General features: G+C 39.9%; 2 protein-coding genes across 5 annotated transcripts; both read right to left on the bottom strand.

Moving 5' to 3' along the window:
- Positions 1 to 3970: 3970 nt before the first annotated feature.
- On the bottom strand, positions 3971 to 9026 carry trim107 (tripartite motif containing 107). Of its 2 annotated transcripts, XM_084543938.1 has the most exons (3): positions 8824 to 9026; positions 8450 to 8480; positions 3971 to 6229 (listed from the first exon to the last, which is right to left on the bottom strand). In XM_084543938.1, exons 1-3 carry the CDS (start codon positions 8920 to 8922, stop codon positions 4713 to 4715), a joined length of 1647 nt encoding a protein of 548 aa, XP_084400064.1. In that variant the 5' UTR covers positions 8923 to 9026; the 3' UTR covers positions 3971 to 4712. The 2 variants fall into 2 exon arrangements, with proteins under 2 accessions (XP_084400064.1, XP_084400065.1); XM_084543939.1 differs by lacking the exon at positions 8450 to 8480 and having other exon boundaries at positions 8824 to 8859.
- Positions 9022 to 22246, bottom strand: LOC311487598 (phosphatidate phosphatase LPIN2). Of its 3 annotated transcripts, XM_084543937.1 has the most exons (20): positions 22211 to 22246; positions 18800 to 19000; positions 18584 to 18679; positions 18212 to 18477; positions 17064 to 17171; positions 16798 to 16909; positions 15855 to 16701; positions 15677 to 15770; positions 15236 to 15423; positions 15059 to 15152; positions 14892 to 14961; positions 14635 to 14727; positions 14305 to 14363; positions 13494 to 13644; positions 13256 to 13404; positions 13004 to 13090; positions 12478 to 12630; positions 11656 to 11770; positions 11188 to 11291; positions 9022 to 10830 (listed from the first exon to the last, which is right to left on the bottom strand). In XM_084543937.1, exons 2-20 carry the CDS (start codon positions 18989 to 18991, stop codon positions 10680 to 10682), a joined length of 3129 nt encoding a protein of 1042 aa, XP_084400063.1. In that variant the 5' UTR covers positions 18992 to 19000; positions 22211 to 22246; the 3' UTR covers positions 9022 to 10679. The 3 variants fall into 3 exon arrangements, with proteins under 3 accessions (XP_084400063.1, XP_084400062.1, XP_084400061.1); XM_084543936.1 differs by having other exon boundaries at positions 14305 to 14360; positions 15855 to 16909; XM_084543935.1 differs by having other exon boundaries at positions 15855 to 16909.
- Between the last annotated feature and the right edge of the window lie 3976 nt (positions 22247 to 26222).

A 26222-nucleotide genomic window follows, 5' to 3' on the forward strand; every position in this document is an offset into this window, starting at 1 on the left:
AAACTGAATATAAATGACCTATTGAATGAAGTATACACATTTTGATTTGTTTAACTAATATTTGCATTTTAATACATTTATCATTTCCCACTTAATTATATCATGTTTTAATGTGGGTTACACATGATTTGAGTTAGCCTTTTGAATTCCACTATTTATTCATACATACAGTCATGGACGAAAGTATTGGCACCTCTGGAACTTTTCCAGAAAATGCACCATTTCTCCCAGAAAAAGTGTTGAAATTACAAATGTTTTGGTATACACGTTTATTTCCTTTAAGTGCATTGGGACAACACAAAAAAGCAGAAGAAAAAAGCCAAATTTGACATAATTTTACACAAAACTCAAAAATTGACTGGACAAAATCATTGGCACCCTATTAAAACTGTGGGTAAATAATTTCATTTCAAGCATGTGATCCTCATTTAAACTCACCTGTGGCAAGTAACAGGTGCTGGCAATATAGAAATCAAAACTGAAGCCAGTTGGAATGTATAAAAGTTGACTCAACCTTTGTGTTGTTTGCCTGTGTATGCCACACCAAGCATGGAGAAGAGAAAGAAGAGGCGAAAATTGTCTGAGGACTTAAGAAGCAAAATTGTGGAAAAATATCAACAATCTCAAGGTTACAAGTCAATCTCCAGAGATCTTAAAGTTCCTTTGTCAACTGTGCGCAATATAATCAAGAAGTTTTTAACCCATGGAACTGTGGCAAATCTCCCTGGACGTGGACGAAAGAGAAAAATTGATGCAAGAATGCAACGCAGGATTGTTCGAATGGTGGATAAACAACCTCAGTCAACTTCCACACAGATTCAGGCTGTCTTGCAGACTCAGGGTGCAACGGTGTCAGCTCGAACAATACGTCGTCGTCTGAATGAGATGAAGCGCTATGGCAGGAGACCGAGGAGAACCCCACTTCTGACACAGAGGCATAAAAAAGCAAGACTGCAGTTTGCAAGAACATACCTGAGTAAGCCTCAATCCTTCTGGGACAATGTTTTGTGGACAGATGAGACTAAGGTAGAGCTTTTTAGCAAAGCACGTCATTCTACTGTTTACAGAAAACCGAATGAGGCCTACAAAGAAAAGAACACGGTACCTACAGTCAAATACGGTGGGGGTTCAAAGATGTTTTGGGGTTGTTTTGCTGCCTCTGGGACTGGGTGCATTGATTGTGTGCAAGGAATCATGAAATCTGGAGACTATCAAAACATTCTGGCCCGTAATGTAGGGCCTAGTGTCAGAAAGCTGGGTCTGCATCAGAGGTCATGGGTGTTCCAGCAGGACAATGATCCAAAACAAGCCTCACAAAGCACCCAGAAATGGTTGGAGACAAAGCGCTGGAGAATTCTGAAGTGGCCAGCAATGAGTCCGGATCTAAATCCCATAGAACACCTATGGAAAGATCTAAAAATTGCTGTTGCGAGAAGGCACCCTTCAAATCTGAGAGACCTGGAACAGTTTGCAAAAGAAGAGTGGTCCAAAATTCCAGTTGAGAGGTGTAAGAAACTTGTTGATGGTTATAGGAAGCGATTGGTTTCAGTTATTTTGTCCAAAGGGTGTGCAACCAAATATTAAGTTGAGGGTGCCAATGATTTTGTCCAGTCAATTTTTGAGTTTTGTGTAAAATTATGTCAAATTTGGCTTTTTTCTTCTGCTTTTTTGTGTTGTCCCAATGCACTTAAAGGAAATAAACTGTATATACCAAAACATTTGTAATTTCAACACTTTTTCTGGGAGAAATGGTGCATTTTCTGGAAAAGTTCCAGGGGTGCCAATACTTTCGTCCATGACTGTATAAGAGGGCGGGGATATTGTTTCACACCACTCAATTAACAGTCACCTACAAAAGTTTTCCCTTGATTTTGTGGTTTTCGGCCTTGGGTGAGGAGTTGGAACAAGGCCTTGGAACAGGAAGCACAGAGAGCTGAACCATGGCTGTGTGAACTGGTACCTGCAGAACCACCTTCAGATAAATGAAGAGGGGGGATGGTGCCTTATAGCTGTACAACAACACTGACATCTCATATGTTGCGCCACTGATTCATATTTGTTGACTGGTAAGATGTTGCAAAAGGGTTTCTGATCAGGACCATCACTGAGGATGACAACAAAGTCAGCGTTAGGAAGTCAGCGTCAAGACTAGGAGTGTGGAGAACAGAAAGGTGATGGTCATCAACCTGCATGTCAACAGCTTCATTTAGTCCTTGATGGAATCTGAATGGATTTAAAAATGAGGTTAATACGGCCAGCTATTAACCCCAATGGCCTGAACTCCATCCGTGTGCCATACAAAACCGGCTACTATGATATGGAACCCTATAGTAAATCCATCCATTATCTATTACCACTTAGTGGTCAGAACCACTTTTCACATGTTAAAAAAGTTGTATTATGATTATATTCAGTGTCCATGTCAATTAAGTTGGAATCTCTAATCTCAATGCAATCCGATAAATATTGTACAGTTTCTCTTCCTAGCTGCCACGTTGATTTTCATCTCTGCATCATGTACAACACATGAGTATTTTACAATTTAAGAGCCACACTGAAATGAATAAAGAATGTATCTGAATGTGTGTATGAAGGAAAAATGTATGTAAATGAAATTGTACAAAATCCATTACATTTGAATGTTAACTTTACTGTATAGTTGGGCTTCTCTCCATTCCAGAGAGAAATATTGCAGGGGGATTGCATCCAAAACCTCTTCAGGGTCCATTGCTCACCCTTGGAGCTAGGTTGTAATTATCAGCTACTGCATCGGGAAACAGTCACACTAAAGAACTGTAACAGTACATATCTGCTGGAACAGATTAGAAATTGTCTGTAGTAGACGGCAGTCCTCTGTTGATCCCTCCACCTTGCACAGTTTAGATAATCTGGCCACATTGCGCCTGATTTTACAAACATCCATTTGGTTTTTCATAAGATAGACAGATAGATTATTTTTTAATTAACAGTGCTATTTTCTGAGTAGACTTAGACAGACTTTAATATCTATATTTCTTTGTTTGTTTAGCTGCTCAGCAAGCTGTACAAGCCAGCAGCATTTATTTAGTTCATATTTTATAACTGACTGTAGGTTTGGAATGACATGCTGCATACTGCCGTTGACCAGGCCAAGTATCTGATATCTTCTTGTTGGTTTTTTGTTTGTTTTATTTATTTATTTATTTATTTATTTTTTTTGGGGGGGGGGGGGTTCAGTTGACGGGGCCTCTAAATGTGTTTTGCCTCGGATCTTAGCACAAGGGATTGTAATATCTTATCCTGTGTATTAACGAATGATAATCATCAGGGATTGTTTCACCTAGTCCTACAACAGAGCCACAAGGGAGATTGCTTGGTCACAGTAGCTCAGTTGCACATTAAAAAACACTCTTGAGAACAACAAGTATAAAGAAAGACAAAATAAAATAAAAATAAAATGTAAGTAAAAATCTTGTAAAATAAAATAGTATAAGCAAAACATTTACAAAATTAGCATGTGCACAAATGTATCAACAAATAGAGGTGGAAGTAAATACATATTATATACATAGGAAAAACTGCAAATGTTGACTTTTGAACATGTGTTCAAACACGTGTTTGGTTGAAATAAACCATTAATTCCCAGAGCAGCTACCCTGTTGCATTTCTGAATGATCTGGTTGTCTCACAATACTTTTACTTTTCATTTTGTGAATTAAAATAGCATGTACTTTGACCACACCAGGGTTTAAGAAAGTTGGAATAATGATTTTAGAGGATTTATTTAATTTTCGCTGAGTTTGAATGAATGCATTTTAAAATGACCTGCGAGGTAAAATTACTGTATTTGTCAATGGAGTCTGGTGGGATTAAATGAGAAAGATCTTATTCTTTAACAATAAATATATCTGCAGGGATCATTTCCATAATGTTGTCAGGCGCAGTTTAAGTAGATATTCAAAAGTTGTTAACCATCTTCTTGAATGAATAAATTCATACACAAGAATAATGTTTCTGTTTCATTTCTTTGATTGAATTCCCTTTGTCTCCTTCGGGAGGAAGCTGATGTTTTGAGCGCCTTTGCTCTTGCTAAAAAAAGACATAACAGATGTATAATTTTACATTTATATGCTTATATTTGTCATGTGCGTTATATACTGTTATAGAGGAACTCAATTTATCAAATGAGGTTTATTTGACTGAGTGCTTCATTTCCCCTTTATGGTTTAGGCAGAGGAAACACACATGATATAACGTTAATTCAGTGTAGCTGTGATGAATGATTATATGATGACAATATATCACGAGGCTTGGGAATTTGCAAGGAATTTATTTATCAGATAAAGCAGAAAAAACACACACTTTATTTAAATTATATTACATTGGAGTGCCTTATCCTACAACAAAAACACTTCTTATCATTTTGTGCACTGTATTTGTGCTCTAGGATTCAAGGCACACTGCTACTTCAGTCATACTTTATGCCAGTGTAAACTTGACAAGGAGTCCTGTATGATTACACAAAGCATCTAATATTGGACAAACTTTGTTTATGAGTAAAGAAACAAAGCCGAAAGTTCAAGCAAGAATAATATGTGTCTATTGGCAAGGGAGAAAAATGATGAAAAATTTGTTCAGGTGGCTATTTTATGATGAAGTTGTAAAACTATATACAGATGGTAACTTGCAAGCAGCCTTTTTGCCTTGGATCTTCTTTCTTTCTATTATTTTTATTATGAAAAAATAGTGACACGGGCTTTGGGGTGCCCTGTCATCATCCTGTAGGCTAGGTGCACTGGTTCAGTCAGGTTAGCCTTAAATGTATACACATGAGTCTTCCCACTGATGGTGCTGATGTTGTAGAAGCTCAGCCTGTGGGTCTTGAAGCTCAGCTTGATTTCCAGCCTGCGTGACACTGTGGTCTTCTTTAGCGGTACACTGTGACTCTGCTCAAATGCTGCCAGCTGGTTGTTGAACCACATCAAACACCAGGAGCTCCGGCTGCTTTCCAAAGCAGACGGCAGCCCGCTGCGTGCTAGCTTCCCGCTGTAGCACACACCGATGATCCATGGAGATTCTACAAGCTCCACTTCCCAGCGATGCTCACCTTCGGAGAAGCTCTGTGTGCTGAGGACCTGGAAGAAGTTGGTGAACCTCTGAGGAGAGGGCGGGTAGGTCTGTTTGACAGAGCTGAAAGTCACTGTCTTTAAGTCCTCAGAGAGAATGAGGTTAGGATGGGCCGTTTCTGGGTCAAAGGTCACCTCTGAAGGGTTGAGGGTGGTCCGGATGGCGCGCTGAACCTCTCCAAGCCTGTCCCTCAGCTCTGCGTTCATGTTTTCCAGCTTGGGACAGACTCGTGCAGAGCTGACTTTTGCTTCAACAAGGTCTTCCTCTTCCAGCCCATCTTTTGCTAGTAACTCTGCGATGTGTGGTTGCAGACGTTGGAGATCATCACCGAATACAGTCTCATCTTCCTCAATCAAGAGGGACTCAGCTGTGACCACAGCCTGCCTCAGCTGCTTAGTCATATCAGAGGCTTGACTGCATCGACTCCTTATGCTGGCCTCACCTGGACCTAACTCTTCCTCAATCATCTGGGTTACTTGGTCACAGTAGCTCTGTGACAAATCCTTTATCTGCTCCAACAGTTTGGACACTTTCTCTCTCAGCTGGGCATTAGCAGTGGTCACCTCCACCTCCCGTTCCTTTTCTCTCATCTCAACACCCTCCGCATTTTCCAACTTGAGGGTCAGCTCAGTGACTTGAGATGCCAGTTTAAATTTAGGCTCATCCATTTCCATTTTGCCTTTGCTGCTGCCTTTTACCTGGTCCAAAGAGAAAACCTGGTTTGTGCATCTAGACCCAATTTGAAAGTCAGTCTTTTCCTCACACTCCTTTGGAACAGAGCTAGCATCACTGTCCACTGCTACATGGCTGACCCCTGAAGCAGCGGAGAGGAGAGTACCAGCAGTGGCTTTGTAGGTCTCTACGATACTGCACATTTTAAAGTTTTTCACAAGGGTTTTGGGTCCCTGGTACTCAGCCTGGCACTCGGGACAACAGTGTTGGTCAAGGCCTTCTCCCATGGTCTGCAGGCAGTCAAAGCAATAGATGTGACCACAGGGAAGAGAAACTGGCTTGGAGAATAGCTGCAAGCAGATGGGGCACGTGAGCTCCAAAGCCAAAGCTTCTGGAAGAGGGTTTGTGGAGAAGCCTGCTTCATTCTCACTGACAGACATGACGGCAGGTGCTGGGAAATAAAACAACACAAAACTCAGGGTAAAGCTTTAGACATGTACAACACGGTTTAATTATTTGCTTCTGTTTGGATCTAATGGGTTTGATGGGGTTACTGTATATGAATCAGTGACTTGCGTTGAGGCTCGTGGCTGGTGAGGCACAGATTTACAATTATGAAGGCAATGGAATAGCTTAAATTTGCCATTCAACTGGTTGTTTCCACACTAACTACTTAAGTTTCATATTGCAAATGAGCATTCTGTATGCACATATAGGCAAGGTACATATTTGGCCAAAGAAATATTGTCAAAGCTATAGCGCTTAAGAGAGAGAATAAGACAGAGAGTCACCTTAATCAAAACATGATTTATAGTAATATTTTGTTGTTCAAACTTTATATTCTGACGATTTGATCCATTTTTAATACAGACAGTTCAACAAAATATCTTCCATCATTTATCACTTCCTGTGTTGATCCCAATAATTGGTAGTGGTGGGCGGATCGATCCAAATATCGATAATATCGATACCAACGTTGGTATCGAGATTGATCGATACCAGGTTAATGAGATCGATACTTAAGTTTCAGTTTGTCGCGTTTCATTAAAGAGGCGACCTGACTCTGTCTAAATGCCGCTGCTGTCACAGAGCAGAGCAGGCTCATTTTGCTCCTCCTCCCTCTCGCGTGTGTTTGTTGTACCGTCACATGACTCCGCGGCGCCAGGTGACCGATCACCGCCCACCGCTACCAGCCAGGCCCGGCCAGCAGCAACGCATTACACACAACGAGAGAAAGAGTAGGGCTGTTTGGTTATATTTTCGGGCCGAAAATGAATCGATAGGAAGTTGTACTATTTGTAAAAAGGCTGTAAGATACAGTGGTAACACAACAAACTTGTATAAGCAGATGGAAATTTTTAAGTGATCATTTTGTGTTGTTCCTGAACAAAAACTTTTATTGTGATAATAAAGTATTTTCTATTTACTTATAAACTTTGCCCAAGTTCTGTACTGGATTTTAACTGATTAATAATCCAAAAGGTAAATCACAAAAACACTTAAAATGCCATGAAAATTCATTCAGATTTAGATTGATGGTGCATCCACCTTAATTTTTCAAAAGTATCGATATTGGTATCGGCGATACTGACCCTGTATTTACTTGGTATCGGATCGATACCAAATCTAGCGGTATCGCACACCTCTAATAATTGGACCTCTGCCGTACAGGTGACTCAGCGTAGAAGAAGAGCAACAGCATGAACCCGTGGCTCATTAGCGCCCTCTTCCATGAGGCAGAAGTACTGGCTGCCTCATCTCGTGCTTTTTCAGTTTGGTTTAATCAGATCAGCAAGACTAAACATGCAACACGCAGACATGAAACACATTAACTAGGCTATGGAAAATGATGACATATGATAAAAGTGTGTACAGCCATTATATTGGCGACATACAGCGAGTTAACCACAGGCACGCGCCAAAGACCCCTGTATTTACACAGGAAATAGGTAAATTCAGTGATGCTGACTATAAAAGCGCTGCGTAGGTGTTTTTTTGTTTTTTTGTTTTTTTCCCTCTGGGTGTGGTGGGGGCAATTCAGTTACTAACTCAGTTACTTTTTGGGAGAAGTAACTAATAACTATAATTAATTAATTTTTTAAAAGTAACGTGCCCAACACTGATCATCATTGCTTTTCATGGTGACAGGTGAGATACTGCCCCACCTGCCTCACCTGACCGCAAGTCCCTGCTGAATACACGAATTATGGATCATTTGACAAATGTCAACTTGAACACAATTCCTGTCTTCCCGATACAATTTAGACATTGGATTAGTTTTTTTTTTATTAATCTCAATACGAGCACTGAGATCTTGATGTTGTATTAAAGACTAGGCTTTAAAACAACATCAAGTATCAAAAACACGTTTTTTTTTGTTTTGTTTTTTTGTGTGGGAGTCTGTTTGTAACATACTCAAGTGTTACTTAAGGTAAAAGGTCCTGGACAAATACATGCAAAAGGGTAGACGTACATGAACATGTTGTGAATCTATGCTGCACTTTAAGAAGAAAACAATCAGGAAGTCGGTAACAACAACCAGCATGACGAAGCAGACCACATGGCAACAGCACAGCAGACGTGTAAATGGTGAACTAATAAAAAACAGCCCATTTTTCAGCATATAAGCATATACACAGACTAGCCCAAGGTTGCATTAAATAATACTTACTGTAAACAGGAGTGTAGCTGCAGGATTGCGTCTAATGAAAGAGCAAGTGTCAGAGCCATAAACAGTTATGCTTCGTCAGCGTGCGTCACGTCTGCAAACTTAACTTTAAGTTTCGATTGTCAGTTAGCAAGATCTCCAAGTAGCTTAGCTGCGTTTACTTTAGCCTAACCAACCAGACTTATTGTCAGTCGGATTCTGCTCCGAGGCTTATATTTGATTTCAATTTCATAAAAATAATAATAAAGATTTATATTATTATTATTCAGAAGCACGTCTGCCTAATGTCAAGGCAGCGAGAAAGCTTGATTCCATACAAACGATTTCATAAAGTGATTTTTAAAAGAAAGAGGCGAAATCCAACTTTAAAGACTCACCGAGTTCAACAGTTGTTCGTGTCGCAGGTTCCTCTTCAGGTAAGAAGCAGTAATACGTAGTGACGCATCTACGCCTTTAATAAACACTGACGGCTTCATGTGCGAGTCTCTCTGCTGCCACTTGTTCCAACCGGAGTCTGTTTGAAACTCGTCACAAATTTGCCACGCCGTTCCCAAGTCATTGCCGACAGTATACTACAATATTATTTCTTATATTCTGTTTAAATAATAAAAAACAAGGATTTTATTGCACAACATTCATAATGTTGAAACTATTAAAACCACGAAGGAGCTGGCAGTTGAACTAATGCATATTTTTGCTCTAATGTATAATTTTCCACAACATTAACACACACACAAAAACGTAATTTCACAAAAAGTTTTATTGTATCCAGCCAGCCTCATATAGGCTAGATGTGTGACTCCACCATGTGCGCTGGGTTCTGCTCCCATTTCTTCCTGTTAAAAGGAAGTTTGTCCTTGCTGCCTTCACCTCAGTGCTTGTTCTGGGCATTTCTTTAAAGCATCTTCAGACAATTTGAACGGATTTTGACACAGTATACATTAAAACTGAAATGAAGTGGAAAAACAAACTGCACAAGGTTTTAAATTGATTTATATTTCTGTACATTTAAAAGCTTTATTGCATCTCCATACAGCTGGATGATAAAAATTATGCACAAATAATAAATATAACAGTCTCATTATCACACAAAGGCACAGCTAAACCACCTCCAAGGTCTGCCCCCACATCTGGAATTAAAGTCATTCCAGAAGTCAGTCTCAGCTCCTCATTCTTGTAGTGTACAAACATTTCTCAACTCTGGAGTTGGGTACCTGAAAGGAAGACGTGATATGTGCTTTCTGTACTTTCACAATGATCATCATTAGCTCACATTCGTCAGTACTCATGTATTACCATGATAATAATAATAATGGCATTACACCTTTCAACCAGCTTACTTTGCATTTATCCTCGACTCAGCAGTTATCACATTGGAAATCACCAAAGTGCCAGAGGTTTCGAGTATTAAAAACACGCCTGTGCTTCACAAAACCAATGACATTCAAGGGCAGACCTCGGCTATCTCAAACACATCAAGGTCAAACAGACTCTAAAATACTCCAAACATATCTGGTTTCTTGGAACATGTAGCTATTAACTCTCAAATCTCCACTCATCTTTTCATTTTCTGTTACCAACAACACACAGGCACACAATTGCTCTATTGTCCACAGAATAAGGGATAACAGGTTTGTCTTGTAGCTGCGCGTGCCAAGGCCTGTTTTAGTTGGTCACATCACTGCCATTAGCTTCAGTCAGGTCACTTAACCGTTTGGCTTTGCAGGATTTAGGCAGCACCTGCTAAGAATCTAATAAAGCTAAATGTCTTAATTTCTGGACAGTACTTTTGGTCCATGTTATAAACATGGAAATGAGTGAGTTGTCCTGCCTACACACAATTTAAAATTATATTTTATGATGACTATCACAGTGGCACACACAATAAGAAAAAATATAACAGTCCAAATGCATACTTGTCACATTCATGGTTGCATTTTCACACACAAATAGCAAAACATGATGCTATCAGTCAAGGTCAGTACTGCATGATTGTTTCTAATTTTGGAATGTAGACGCATATTGTGAAATCATTTGGTTCCTCCTTTGAGTGCAGTATAAGGAGGGATAGTTGCCTCTTTATGTTCCAGTTTATTTTGTGGCTCATAAACAGGCTCCACAGTTGGAAGGTCTAGCAAAGGCAATATTCAATCAAGCTGGCAAGAGTCAGACACCATACGAGCGTGCCTTGGTATGTGTGCATGTATGGGGTTTGGTATTTGCTGGTGTGCGTCTACAGCAGCACTTCCAGGTCCAGTTCAGGCAGAGGCTCCTTCCAATAGGAGAAACTGCTGTAGTCGGGGCAGTCAAGAGCAAAGGACGCGCTGCCGTCAGCAGAGAGCACTGGGAAGAAATGCTCAACCAACTCACTGAGGTGACTGTACCTGCAAAACACACATAGGGTTAAATAGAAAAAAAATGACTCAGAATTATATTTGTGAAAGTGCCTGAAAACCTGCTCATTATATTCACATTTTAAGAGCTGCACTACACTACTTTAACCTTTACCCTTCTTAAAACAATTAAACAATCCCTCTGTAAATTTGTGCACTATATATGCTGCCGTAAGCCCATACATTCCCAGACGAGTAAGGCCACTCATTGCTGCAAGAATTTTTCATACCACCTCTAGGAAATCACAAAGACCTTTTTTTATATGCTTAGGTGTTTAAAATTGTGGAAAATGTGTATATATTCATTGCAATGCACTTCTCTCTCTCAATGTTCTGCCGTATACTTACGAGGACTTGTTGACTTTAGTCTTCTCCTGAATGAGCTCTCCCCTTGGGTTGACTGTAAATATCCTGGTGTCGGGCACTCCCACCTGCTTATAAGCGTACGCATCCTGTGAAAGCGAAGGCAGGAACAAGAGACGTTACCTTCATGTAAGCTTTGTAGTATTATGTACAGTAAAAATAATGGAGTGGAGTAATCCACAATCAGAAATCTTTAGCCAGTGTTTTCTTCATGTCCACAAGCAAGGCTTCATTTCTACCAGCTAGAACATTTTAAATAGATAAAAAAAAATAAAAAACATTTAAAAACACACTGGTATGTTCTCTGCTTTGGCATGATGTCGTGTATATGTGCAAACAGTGGTTTGTGACAGACAACAAAAACAGCCGACGCACTTGGAAGACCGTAACTTAAAATACACTTGCTGATTAAGACTACTGCTGTTATAAGAGAGAGTTTGCAGCACTGCTTACATTCGTCCTGTTGCCGAAGGCCGCATAGAAGGGCCGTCTCTGTGGGTTGAACAAGTCCCTGATGTCACCGAGACAGGCGATTTTAAACACCTCCGGCTTCTTCTCAATCACCTCTCTGCACAGAGGAGAGTTTAAAGTCACAAAGGTTATTTGCTTTAATGTTTGTTGCCTAGCATACATTTATTTACACTCACTTGCCAGTTCATTAGGTCCACTAGAAAAAAAAAGATGCATTCTAATATGACAGTCCTGCACCACATCTTATCTTCACGAAGATTGTGTTATTCAGCATGTGTTTAAAAAAACAGAGAGAGCTGTTGATTCAACTGTGTTCATTTTGGTGGCTGTGGTTTGTAATACTGTTCAACTGTATTGTGTTGCACTGACACATGTTTCTATTATTTTGACAACCCCATTTAAGTCAGTGGGCTAGGCTAAATAACAGAAACACTTTAGTTATTCATTAATATGATTTGACAGCACCACAAACTACATCCTCCAAAATGATCTTACAGTTGAATTACCACCTTTCTTACATATTTACAACATAAACTGAATATTTTAACAGTAATGAAGGTGGATTTAGTGCAGGGCTAAACATACATTACAGCGTATTAGTATATGAACTGGGAAGTGAGAAAATATTTCTTTCAATGTTGCAGCTGTGTATTGGTGTTTGTAAGATTTCATGTGGCCACTAGAGGTCAGCAGTGCCTTGCACTGATCTTCAAACTTCAAGGACGAAGACCAGACAAGACAAAGTAAACACTATGTGTCTTAGCAGGACACTCTGTGCTCAGTAGTTCAGTTAGAGTGTGTTACCTGTGTAATGCTGAAAAGAGGCTGCTAGGAGCCAGCAGTACAGGGCCTTTTGGCAGGACAGTGCCTTTGTCATTGACCCACTGCAAGTAGTCTTTAGTGATGGCAGCCATTCCTATAGCCCGGGCTGAACAATATAAGAACTTGTAGCCATTTCTGCAAGAAAGCAAATCTACATTAGACACTAAACAAAACAGATTAACAGAAAAAAATTGAGTTCTTAAGTTCTGCTGCTCGCAATTACTGCTGCATGATGTCCCTGAACACTTCTAACAGTATTTTTAACAATGCATACTGTAGTCTGTTTGAAAGAGGAAAACATCTGGCAGTGTTGATAATACAGCTGAAGCCAAAATGACATCAGGATGAAATCATGAGCAGAAGATACATTTGATCTATGTTTGCTTGTTCTGGTTTGAGTAATGTGTGTGGGAAAATTTAAAGGGAAGAACACCAAGTAAGAGTTTTTGTTCTTTTATAGTCATCATTTTCTAGTTGACTGGAGAAAATATTTCGGAATGTCACATACTGGTGTATTTTGTGGTAGAGCTTGGCAATGCCTTTGTGTGTCCAGTCCTTTCCAAACTGAGGTAGAATATGACCCAGAGCGTCGGACCTGCAGGACACAGAAAGTGAAGAGTTTGAGCTCAAACATGCACATAAAATAACAAAAAATTATTGCTTAGTGAATCTATTTAGCAAATTAGGAAGTATCAGTTCATTTGCATACAACATTTATGTTCTTTCTAGACACTACTTTGCAAGAAAACTGGGTTTTTACTTGGTGATGGTGCCGTCTATGTCAGATATGATCACACGGTCGTCCCAGTTCCACAGGTAGATGGCAGCCTCACAGCGACAGGTGCCCTGGTATTGTGTGGTCACACTGAACACCACCTTGTTGGCTCCTTCGCGCAGGTTTAGATGCTCCTAGTTACGGCAGAGAGTATTTAAATGCATCAAAAAACATAGTGTTGCTTCATCCTCTCTAGATATGTGCATGCGAGTTAATCTCTTACTATCTGCTTAGAAGTCAGGCGTAGTGATTTGCGGTACATCTGGCTGATAGACTGCGTGGCGTTAAGGGTCTCTGTTGATAGACTGGAGGGAATTATGGCTTTCCTGCCAAGCCCCGCTACCTCATCGCTGTCCATGTCATCCAGTGTTGCCCTGAAGAAACAACACGCATGAATTAATACTCTGTGTCTGATTTAGGATTGTCTAACAGGGTGATGAATATTAATACAACAAAGAAAAAAAGAAAATTATTTTGTGATTTGTCCATGAAAAAACTCCCATCTATCATTAATTGGTTTCAGATGTCTTGCGCTTTGATATGGTTGATAAGTGTTGACAGAGCTCGTCTTTGTTGTTGTCAAAATTACTGAACTATTTATAAAGACAATTCAGACTAATACACAAACCTTTCAGTGAATGAGTTAATAATGATTATAATTTTTGCCACAGCTGATCTGTTCTTGTGTTGTTGTAAATGTGTGAAGGGCAACACAGCGACATCTAATGTTGACATGATCCTTCCTTAAAAAATGTCTGCTTAGGCTGCTTTGGGTTTTATGTTGAGTGAGTTTGTCATCACTGGATTGGATGAATTCTAACAACCAAATAAACACAACGACGCTAAACAAAATACAAATGCACAAGCAATCCTTGAATTCAATCAGAATAATCACCCTAATTTTATCTTATCAAGCTGTGGAACAGCTGTGGAACAGGAGGGAGAGCTGAAACTGTTCCAGCTGAAAGCCAGCATGTAAGGTTTTATAAGGGCTGTTAACTTGTGTTAGATGATTTCTTGGTGAAGTGACTTACTTTACTGTGGAAGAAGCACTTGCTAGTGGGTCCTCTTGCTCCTCCTTTGAGTGTTTCTGCTGGAAAAACAAGGAGTATGAGTATCTAGCACCATTCTAAACCAAATCAGTTCAAATGTAAATAATGTAATAAAGTTTCTGATCTAATCATTTAATTCCTTCCTACAAAACATATTCCTCGTATGTATTACAAGAGCTGATCATAAAATAAATCTTACACTCTTACATGTCTGTAGTTATTGCTGGTGCCAACATGTATTAAATCTTTTCCAGCTGTTACTCTGTTATAACCCAGTAAGTAAGTATTAGCATGAGTTCCTGAGTATCTTACCTGGTTGTTATCCAGTTGTCTTCTTCTCCAGGAAAACCACCAGCGTCCAGACTTTTTGGGCATCTTGTCCTTCACAAGTCGCTCTATCGTACTCTGTGCACGACAAAGAAGGCAACAAGTAAGATCACAAGATCTGTGCAACATTGTCAGTTCACTTTACAACCGATGACACAACTCTTGTGTCTTAATTAATGTTTCTAACATCCAGTTAGAAACATCATTCGTTTCTGCGGTCTAGTTTAAAAACAATAAAATACCTTGGGTAGGTTCTTCTGGAAGGTTGTCATTGACAAGACCATTGGAGCAGCCACTGCCCAGTTGTAATAGCTGTGAAAAAATAAAACAGCAATTAAGGAATGTCTGTACACCACTGTGAATGGTATTTTAATGAATACATTACTAAGTAATTACTTTTAAATCTTACTTAGAGTTTATGCAGATGACAAGACTCGGATCTTCTATGATTCCTGGGTTATTGGCAAAATCCTGGTATGTCACAAGGTGCTCCATGAACTTTTCTGAGGTAAGAGCAAAAGCAATGTTAGGGCTGGTTTATTTAGGACACATCGACAGTGAAATACCAGCACACATTCACGCATACCTTTAGTGATTTGGCTGGTGTCCCCCTCTTGTCCACATAGAGACATGCTGACGTCCATGTTGTAGGAGGTGGAATCTGACAGGTACTCTGTCCCACTGTCCATCGCCCCGCTGCCCACTGACTGAGGCGAGTGGCTTCCTGAACAGGAGCCCTGTTCTGCTCCTTGCTGAAACGCTCCCTCTGCCTCACTGCAGGCACACCAGACTGTTTTAAGTAATCTAATTTTGCTCAATAAAGGGCCACATATAATAGATTTTACAGCATGATTACTGGAACTCCAAAGACATTACTGAATGTGACCCTCTAATATATTAAGGATTCAAAAACCACACATATTCCAACTTTAAATTTTCACCATTTAAATATAAGAGATCACTGAAAATGAGCCATTTTCCCCATATACAGTGTTTTGTGACGCATATCCACTGTGTGTCATCATACCTTTTAGGGAAGTAAAGGGCAGCCACCTCGGGGTCCAGTGTGGTCAGGTCATCCAAGTAAATATCTGTCGGTCCTAGGTGGTGATTACGTTTACCTGTGACCAATACATACATGAACACTGACATACTGTACACTTACAATCTAAACTTAGATATAAATGCTTAGACATGTACTTCACCTTTCTTCTTGTCCTGTTGCTCTACTTTGGAAGGGGAATCAGAGGAGTTTGCAAGCCCCTCTGCACCGGTCAGACTGACCCCAGCATCTCTCCCTTCAGCTTTTAGTGCAGTTTGTTCGGTAAGTGAGCCTACGGCCGACCCATCAGTCACACCAGGTACACAGTCCTCCTCCCCTCCCTCAGCACAGGGATCTATTCCACTGTCCCCTTCACTGATATGAGTGTTATTATTGGAACCCTCTTCCCTTTGCTCAGAAAAGGCACCCTGGTGGTGTAGAGTTGATGATTCTATACTACTTGGATTAGTTTCTGGGACTGTGCTGTCTTCACTCTCTTTTACGAGTTGTTTTTGAGCATTGTTGGGTTTGGTCACATTGAACACACTATTTTCAGTTTCAATGGTAATGGTATCAGTCACAGTGCTAACACGCTCAACACTCACTGGGCTTTTATTGTTAGAAAGGGAATCATCACCGTTGGTGGCTGAACCAAAAGACAAGTCTCTGTTCTCCTCCTTCCCCAGAGTAGATTCAATTGTTGAGTCATTATTCGGCGATGACACACAAGACTTGAAGACGTCACTGGAACTACAGTGGGCGATGTGACAGTTTTTCTCCTTGAATGAAGGTAGGGTGGCAGGGTTGTCTTGCATGGAGTAGCTTTCTAAATCTAGGGAGCGAGTCCTAGGTTGTGGTCTGACCACAGTTACACTGCCCACTCTTCCACAGCTGATCACAGGATCAAAGCCCATGTCAAAGGAGTCCTGTCTCTCAATCGTGCGGAAATGAGAGCTGCCTGAAGAAGAGGTGTCTGGCAAATCCATCGATGTCTTCTGTGGCTGACACAGCTGTGAGTGGGAGGGCAGAGTGAGAAGTTTAAGACACGGTGTCAGGTAAAGTGTATAGGCATTCACATATCTGTGTGGGAGTGTATGTCGCCATACCACTGGAAAGCCTCCCCAGTTCCACTCCATCTGAGGCCCAGATGACTCTTGGGTTTTAATCACAAGCTCAGAGTCGCTCTTGGGCGAAGATGGCCGGCTATGGAACACATTACTGAGAAGGAGAAAAAGGACAGACACGTCACAATGTAAGAACAAAATGCACTGAATAAATGGAAGTCATCCAGAACAATTCCAAACGTTGCAGCTGCTCACTACAAATTAATTATTACAGTAACTAATTCACTCTAAAGATTATCTTTTCTCACTTTTCTGATGGTGACTGTTCTCCTTCCGAGTGTGGATGAGCGTCTCTGGCCTGCATGGCCCCAAGCTCCACAGTTGGCTCCTCAGACAGCGAATAGTACACTGATTTACTTTAACACACAAAAGAAAATCTTTCAACTTCGGTGTCAGCTCCAAACTATAGTTTAAATTCCAATATATACTTTGAAGATACTGTACTGAGAACCAAATGCATCCCTGTAAATGGGTGACTGTATTGACAATCGCTATGTGAATCAACATCACAGCTCTTTCTGCCAATTCCTTTTTTATGGTAGGGTGCATTTTGCACAAGGAATTTCAAGATGGCTGACATGATCCATACCACCTTTCCCAAACATGGCCATGATAGCATTAACTAGAATTATTAATTACTGCTCGTGGTTACATGTCTCCAGCAACCAGTCAGGTTTGTTTAGATCACCAGTACGCCTCTCCAGACTCAAAGAATATATGAAGTCAAGGGTTAAAAATAAAAAAGTGTTTTTGAAAAATATAATGACTGTCTCTCCTTTTGGATATGAAATATCAGCCCTTCAATTTATCCCATTAGAGTTTGTGTGAAAAATTTGTCATAATTAGAATATGAATTCTTTATTTATGGCCATAAACATTTTTGCTTTGTGAGGGCACAGTGACCTTTGAACACCAAATTCAAATCAGTTCATCAGTGAGTAAACATTTGTACCACATTGGAAAAAATTCCCTTCAGGAGATAACACATTGTTGAGATAGTGAGGGATGAACAACACAAACACACAACGCCACGATAAAACTCCTTCGAAACTGCTGTTTTAAATTCAGGACTGTAACTTGTGATCAAAAACTAGTGATATGCAATGCAGCAAGGTAATACACTAGCCAGTTAGTACTAGGCAGTAATTACTTTATTACCAAGATGCAAAGAATTGACTGGTGATTAGATACAGGACTTAGAATACACAAACAAAACAGGGCCTATTTTCCAAATGCACAGGGTAATGTCACACACACGCCATCCTCTTACAAGGTCCAAAAGCATTATAATTGCTTGTTAGTGACTCCCAGAAATTATCACATACAGTACATTACAGATACTCCCATTTGAGAAAAGCGAATCACTTCACCTTAAAAATATGCTGAAGGGACTGACCTAATGTTCAAAAGTGTGGCGACTTCCTCTGGAGAAGGGCTCTCTTGCTGAGCCTGATCAGTTTCTCTTTCACACTCCTTCTCTCTTTCTCTCTCGTCTGATGAGGAGCTGGCCTCTTCTCTCAGGTGAGTATCAGAGCGCATGCGTTTACGGCGGCGTTTCTTCCTGCGGGTGCCAGACCCAGTGGCGGAGGATCCCTCAGTGGTCTCCTCCATCTCCCCAGGAACCTCGAGCGGAATCGGAGAGGTGCATAGGTGGGCTGGGACCTGGGGCAGCGAAGGATAGGCAAGAACAATGTACAGTGAATATAAAGAAATAAAAAGTATAATTTGCAGAGGTTAGGCCAGTGGCCTTTAATGATGGTCCCCTCACCTCCATATTTTCATGTCCCTCCACAAAAAAAGCTTCTCCATTGTCTCCCAGCTTCATGTGCAGGTCAACTGATTCTCCATTAATCTCAATGTCCACCTAAAATTGCAATGAGTTCGTGCGTTTATGATTAACTAAGAACAACCACAGTACTATATGCAGTAACAGAAGAAGAATACTATAATACAGATAGTGAAATAAGACAAAAAGAACACTGACAATCTTTTCCTTGGAGCGCAGCACACCCAGCTTGCCAAAGCGGACGTGAAAGGGAGAACATTGGAAAGACCCATCAGGCTGTCGCACCACGATGACATCAATGCCTCCTGTGAGAGTGGCGGGGTTAAGGCCACGGTATAGCTCCTTCACAGTCACAAACACCGTCTCTGCCAATTGGCCCACAATGTTCATGGTTTGGGACTAGAAACAGAAAGAAAGAAGTGAAAACAAGAGAGGTTAAGTGGCGTGACACAGCAACAAAAAGTGTCTACTGTGCATTCTGCATTTTCTGTAGTCAGGGGTTTGCAGACAAAATCCAGTAATGTAGAATTATACCTCCAGTGAATCAAACTAAACAGATGACATTAAAAAAGCATATTAAGTCTATACTAGATACAATACATATGTAAGTTTTCCTGTCAACAAAGAAGAGAACTCATATAATCAGCTACATTACTAATTGCTTTAGGCAGAGGAATTTCAAACCTTTCCACTCAGGTAACCTCCAAGACAGAGCAGTGTCCCTTCAACAACAGCTTTCAGTAAACCATTCCGGCCTTTGGAATTGGATTTTGAACATGACGAATATGCCAAAGGTCACCAGCTAGGAGTTAAGACAAGATCTGCTGAACACTTGTGTCAATATTTGCCACCGCAAGACAAAATCAACCACTGAAGTCATTATATTGGCAGGTCATGGCGACTATGTCAAAAGGTTCACTAGGTGGAGTTCCTATGCAGATGAACAATGCAAACTGGGCAGACTGGACATTTCCATATTACAGACGAGTATGAGACAAAGACACAATGTTGAATTTGGTTGAGTATTAGTTTAGTAAACAAAAGTGCCCCTTTTCTGCAGCAGGTATGAACACGTCCAAAAACATGTAATTAACTTACGTGGGACTCAGAAACAAACACGTAACCTCAAGCGGACTTACAAGCCCTCATCCTGTCAAACCAGTACTTCTTTAACCACCATAGCTTGTTTCTATGTTCAAATGTCAGGAGAAACCCCTGGAGTGAAATGGAGGACTGTAACAAACTCTAGTCATAAACTGGAGGCCAGACGAAGCACCTCTCAACACCATTCTCGAATAATCACATACAGTACAATAAAGGATATTTTAAGTTTGCCACAAACCCAAAGAACAAAACTGATCAAATTAGACGAGATGAGTCAGACTCAGCTGAGTCTCAGTTTCTACTATTACTGTATATTAAAAATCCCCAGAAATGTATTCTTCCATGGACTTAACAACTCAATTAAAAAGCAAGTTTTCGTAATAAAATTATCTTTTTTACTCCTATAAATCTATAAAACAAAACAAGTGACGTATACTGTAAAATAACCCTACCCCTGCCCATAACATATCCATAGTCCATATTACTCATGTCTTACCCACAGTGAGGGATGTAGGTGTCCCCTTCCCACCAGGCTGTGTTGCCCTGACCTCCCCTCCGCCATACAGCACCACTACAATGGACTTTCCAATCCCAGGAACCGTCTCAAGAAGCTTCACCTCCATGTCCACATGAGAAAACTAGTCGCTCCGTTCCACATTAAGCTCACCTGCCTCTTAAAGTTAATGTTCGCCCTCATTCCTTTCTGTGACTGTCAGGTTAAATTTTGTTAGTGTTGACACTTTTGAAATGTAGCCATATAAAAGTTTGGACAGTCAGTTAAAACTGTTAAGCCGAATCAAACTTCACAGTGGTCATCAGAGATGACAGAGCTCTAGTCCTCTCTTCTCTGAGCTAGCATGCAATAATATAGCAAGCTATGAGAGAATCCTAGTATATTCACTCACTCACTAATGCTTCCTCTATCTCACACAATTTCACAAGCACACGCATACACTCCTGTCAGATTGAATTCATACTTCCTCTCTTGTCCTCTGCACATGACAGCCAGACTAGCAGTTTCTAAAAGGCTTGGGCAGGCTATTCAACCACGCTCGGCATGGAAGCGCGCACACACAAACTGATCAGCCACACAGTTTCTGGGCATGACCACAGCTCTCTGGACCATCAAAGATGAGCAGACTCACAATCCAGCAGTCCTGCTCAACCAACGCTGGAAAATCCGTTATAATCCTCGCCGATCCAAGAGGAACTCAAGCAAATGAATTGGATGGACATCACTTCCTGCCGTGAATATAGATGCAGACCCAACGGAAAGGTAGGCCTAAGTGGAAAATAGCTGCTGGGAGGCTGTTAGTTTCGATGTAGCTAATAAACTTTGTTGTGCAGTAAAAATACAACAACTTCATTCTTCCCTTTCACGTGACTCATCCAACAATGCAAATGTAAAATGAGTATTTAGCTCAGGGCCTCCTGGTGTGTATTACCAATGTCTTTGCTGATTATGTTGTTATATGATTAAGAGTGACACGTTTAAAATTGCCAGGTCAGCTGTAAAGAGAAAGAACAAAAGCCTGCAGTCAAATCTATAGCAAAGGAACATTCGAGGGGTAAAATAAGAGATTAACAGTGACATAAATGGATAAAATATTTTACATAGAACTGTGTAGTTTGTAAATCGTTCAATAGCTTTTCTCTGCCAATCCCTTAAGTGTACATTTGCAAATTCCCCAACTTGACTGCAGATACTGATTAGATTTATATCTATGTGTCTATGTTTAAGTTAACCTGATTTTCATTTGCATAATAAGTTTTTCAGTGGTAATGTACAACCAAGTGTGTGGCAAAAGAACTCTTTTGGGCTTTTACTAATCTTTGCCCCCAAGGAAACGCTGACTTTACCTCACTCTGAATGGAATCTTCTTTTGAACAATGTCTATTTCACCAGATTACACAATGTCTATATCACCATCACTGACTCAGACAGCGGTGAGGAAATCGGTCCCTCAGGGAGCAAGAGACCTCATTTTGTGAGGCTCTTGCGAAGAAAACGAACTTGATGTTATGGGGATGGTTTAGTGAAAAAAAAGTAAAAAGACTTTAAAGATTCATTAGATGAGTGCGTCACCAATGTAAACACAGATACAACGCACACTTAAATAACTTCCGCAGCAGTCTTACGTAGCCTGCAGTACAACGTTGAAGCATTCAAAAGTATCGACACTCGGCACGGGTGAAGAAATACACTTGCTCTGCTATTCATTCAAAACCTTCAAAAGTGCTATTTTCGAACAGCAGTTACATTCCTCGTTGTCTGTTGTGCAACTTCATTAAACCTTACCTTCTTAATCAAACTGAACTCACTTGTGTTGAATCATCTTTACGGCCGTACAACGATGTGTGTGAGTTAAAACAAGTAAAACAATCTCACAAACTAACATAACTCTTCTTCTTCTGACTAATTAACATTTTCCGCGAATGTTTAATATTCCTGCAATTTATTCTTTCCCTACTGGAGATGAGAGAGCAGCAGACATAGCAGCTTACCTTTCGTGTTGCTTTTCAGATTGAGAAAGCGTCCATCTTCCTACTGTACAGCGCATGCGCGTGCACCAGTCAATCAATCCGATAGCCAATGAGAAAACTCCCGCCCCCAAAGTTGAACCGTAAACAAAGCGTTCAACGATGCATATGGTCTTTAGGATTTTTGTAATGTAATGCGAATCAAGTACGATATTGCTGTATATAATATTATATTTTATGTATATTCAATCTATTAAATTCCAGATCTATTCCACGTATGTAAACAAACGCGGATGCAAAAATGTCATAATAATTCTGCTCTCTCCTGTAGAGAACATACAAAAACAGCCTTAAACGTTACTACAAGGAACAATTAATGCACTTCTCCATGAAACATGTTGCTGGGCCACAAAATCTACTTTTAAACAAAAAGCTTTTAATCACACCTAGATAGACTGATTATATATTATGATACTGTTAACAAAATTACTTTTGCGTTACATACAATACAAGAGGGCGTAAAAAATATTTGGACAGTTTCACCATAATGTCACCGTGTGTGTTTGATTTGTTTGTGTTAAATTCAGTCTTTAGATGGGAGCTGTTGCATCAAAGGAATCCACAGATGAAAATAAATAATGACAATGTCAGTTACAATTGTAGACACATACAGACACAGTATTAGTTTGAAGCAAAAGCATAGTGTCATGCTCACAAAACTAATTCTCTACTGAAGAGCCACCAATTAAGCTGGCCTGTAACTCACCCTGTAGGAATGTCAGAATATCTAAAAGGTTTCTAAGATTCAAGTCACAGGAAAGGTGGGTTCCAACTTTGACTGATTGAACTGATCCACTGTTTAATCATGGTGGTTTCATTAGGGGTCCATGCAACGAAGTTGCAGGATCCCTATTGTTTTTCTTGTGATTTTAATTATTATTATTATTCTGCTTACCTAAAAATGTCTGCCCAGGACAAACTGTAAGGGCGAAAGGCATCAAACCTGGTAACATTTGTATAAATGTGATCAGTTAAAGTGTTCATTTCTGTAGTTGCTTCGTGAACAGTTTGAGTGTATCCACCAACATTGGTGAACAAGAGTTTGGGCTGATTTCGATTTCGAATCAAACAGGTTCTCATTAAAATCACCCATTACTATGATTCGCATGTCAGCAAATCATTTAGTTTCTCTTTAAATACAGTGAATGTATAAGTAGGTGGTCTATATAGCATTGCTACAATTGTTTTTAATAAAGGTAAAGTTATAGATAAGCACTCAATATTATTACATGGTAAGTCAACTGCAGAACATGCAATATCTGTTTGTAATATATTCCAACACCTCATGTTTCAGGGTTTTAAATTTTTTGAACATTATGTCATTTTCATCATAAGCATGGTATCTTTGCTTGTGATGAAAATTTAACCCAGGAAGAACTGTACGTTCAGAGATATCCTGGTCCAACCACGTTTGATGTCAGCGTCCATGTATCTTATACCACATTTGATATCTTCTATGTGTGGAATGAGTCCTTGAACATTATCTGAGAGTATTTTAACTACATTTGGCTGTAAAGTTGCTTTTGGTTTAATAAATGCAGGCATGTCTTTTAATGAAGCATCAATGCTTGCATTTGCATATACAGCTTTTTCTAAAAAGTCTTCAATGAGTAGTCCATACCGACCTTACTCGATTTAGAGTCGCATATCCTTGTCCTAGGCCAAATATTTATTTTTTTTTCCAGGGAAACAAAAGCCTTGTCAACAGTCAAACCTTGAACCTTATGCACTGCAGGCATAAGATAATTTTAAAGGATACTGACGTCTGACGCCACCAGTGGAAGTTACTCTTTCTTCCTATGGCTCAATAGGTGTTGCATCTTTACATGCAGATTCCAAACATGGTTTCTATGATCTAGTGACACAAATACATGATGGGAAACACACTTTAGATACAGTCTCAAATGCCCCATTTACCAGTCCATCACCAGTATCAATATTTTTAAGAAGCATGACACAAGCGTTGATTCCTAGATACAGACATCTTACTGAACAGGTGTGGGTAACATGGACATGATGACCCTCTTTTCTTTGGAGATGGCCATTTTTTGATATTCTTTCAAAGTCCTGAGCTTCTACTTCTATGATGTTTTCACATTTCTGGTGTAACGTGAAAATTATGATCATCCACAACTTTGTTTCTGCCATATATGTGGATATCTTCACTTTGTTCACCTTCAGCAGTTACACATCGTTTGAGTAATTTGATGTAGTCTTCTTTTAGAGACTATTTTTTCTTGTGCTTTAACAAGTGCGCAAACTGTGGATCTTTTTATCTGTTAGCTCAACATGATGAAAGAAATTTGCCCACCGATTGACACCTTGTGGTTCACAATACAATGCTCGGCCCTTAACTGGGGGCAATTGATAAAAATCTCCAACAGCAACCACAGACACTTTTCCAAAAGGAGAACAGTCACCTGTTTGTTTTATTTGTCTCAATCGCCTATGGATGTACATAAGAAGTGTATGATCAACCATAGAGATCTCATCAATAATTAGCAGTTGGAGGTTGCACAGTTTTGCTCTTAAAGAATTAATCTTATCTTCTCCAAGTGGTTTATATGGTAATGGCACATCAGTTCCAATTGACAAACTGTTGTGTATAGTCGCTGCATTGATGTTATAAGCAGCGACTCCGGTTGGAGCTGTCAATAGGACATGTGCTATTTGGACAAAATGCGACTAGCCTCCTAGTATGTTGCCTTAATTAAGTGCAGCTTACCTGCTCCACCAGAGACAAAGACATAAAAAGGGTCAGGGTTTTTACCATGTACTTTACTAAAACACCACTGACATATTTGGTACAGAATCTGTTACTGTTTGACATTTAGCAAACACAACAAAGACATGGCTTTGTGTTTTTGCATTGTGTTAGACATGAACTCAATTGTGCATGTTTCACTGGTTTGGGGTTCTGAGTCTGGTATGTGTGTGTCTCTTTGGTCAGGATCTGTTGTTTGCATTGCAAGTTGTTCTTTACATTCCAAACGTTCTAACTCTGTTAGGACACATTACAGCCCAAGGATCTTCCAGTGGCCCATACTTTTCTAAATCATCTTGAGCTTTTTGTAGATTGTCAGCCTCTTTTTCATAAGCGCTCATATTCAAATCAACAACATCTTTTACAGACAGCATCTCCTCATCTGATATATCAAGTAATCCTGTCCTGTAACATTCCTCAAAGGAATGAAATGTTGATGGTTTCAGTTCTTCGTCAGAATAATGAGGTAAAAAAGAGCTGCAAAATACTGTGGTAATATTTGTCTGGATGTTTAGATGGAGAGAACCTTGCATAGCGTACAATAGCAAAATCTGTTCTTGTCCTCTTCCTGACAAATCCTAATTCATTACGTAATTTTATCGCTTCCGGTGAATTTTGTTTGGATCTAGACAATATTCTGTATTGTGATGCAAATGTTGCTAGGCGCATATTTATAAAATCTTTTGGTTTTGGCCAAGCTCTGTACTTGTCTGATATGCTGCTCATCCATATGTTGTCAGTGGTACTGCCATTGCCTCTCTGCATAAGGACACTTAAAGAATGCTCATGTGTACCATATCATGCGCACTGTTTTTTGGTCTTCCTATAATCTTTATTGTCTCTATAACGTTTAATCTCTCTTGGTAATTTAGAATGTTTAACATCATCATAGCATTTGTATGCTTTCTTGACTATGTCAAATATTGTTAATGAACAGCATTGGATGTTTGCTTGGTCACAGTGTTGCAAAATTTTGCACACGTTGCAGATTGTTTATCTTTTCCACATGAAACAGCTTCAAAGTGGCATTCATTTTGATGATACAGGTACATGCCACTATAATCTATATTGATGTCAAGGCATGGCAAGCAATATTGTAACCATTTCTTCCTGCTAAAAGTAAAAACAGGCATACAGCACAGATCTGATGCAGCTAGCATTTCTGTTTCAGTGCATTCATGAGCGTTTTATGTAATCATCTACAGAACAATA

The sequence above is a fragment of the Chelon labrosus genome (genome assembly GCF_963514085.1).
Source record: "Chelon labrosus genome assembly, chromosome: 4".
NCBI lineage: Eukaryota > Metazoa > Chordata > Actinopteri > Mugiliformes > Mugilidae > Chelon > Chelon labrosus.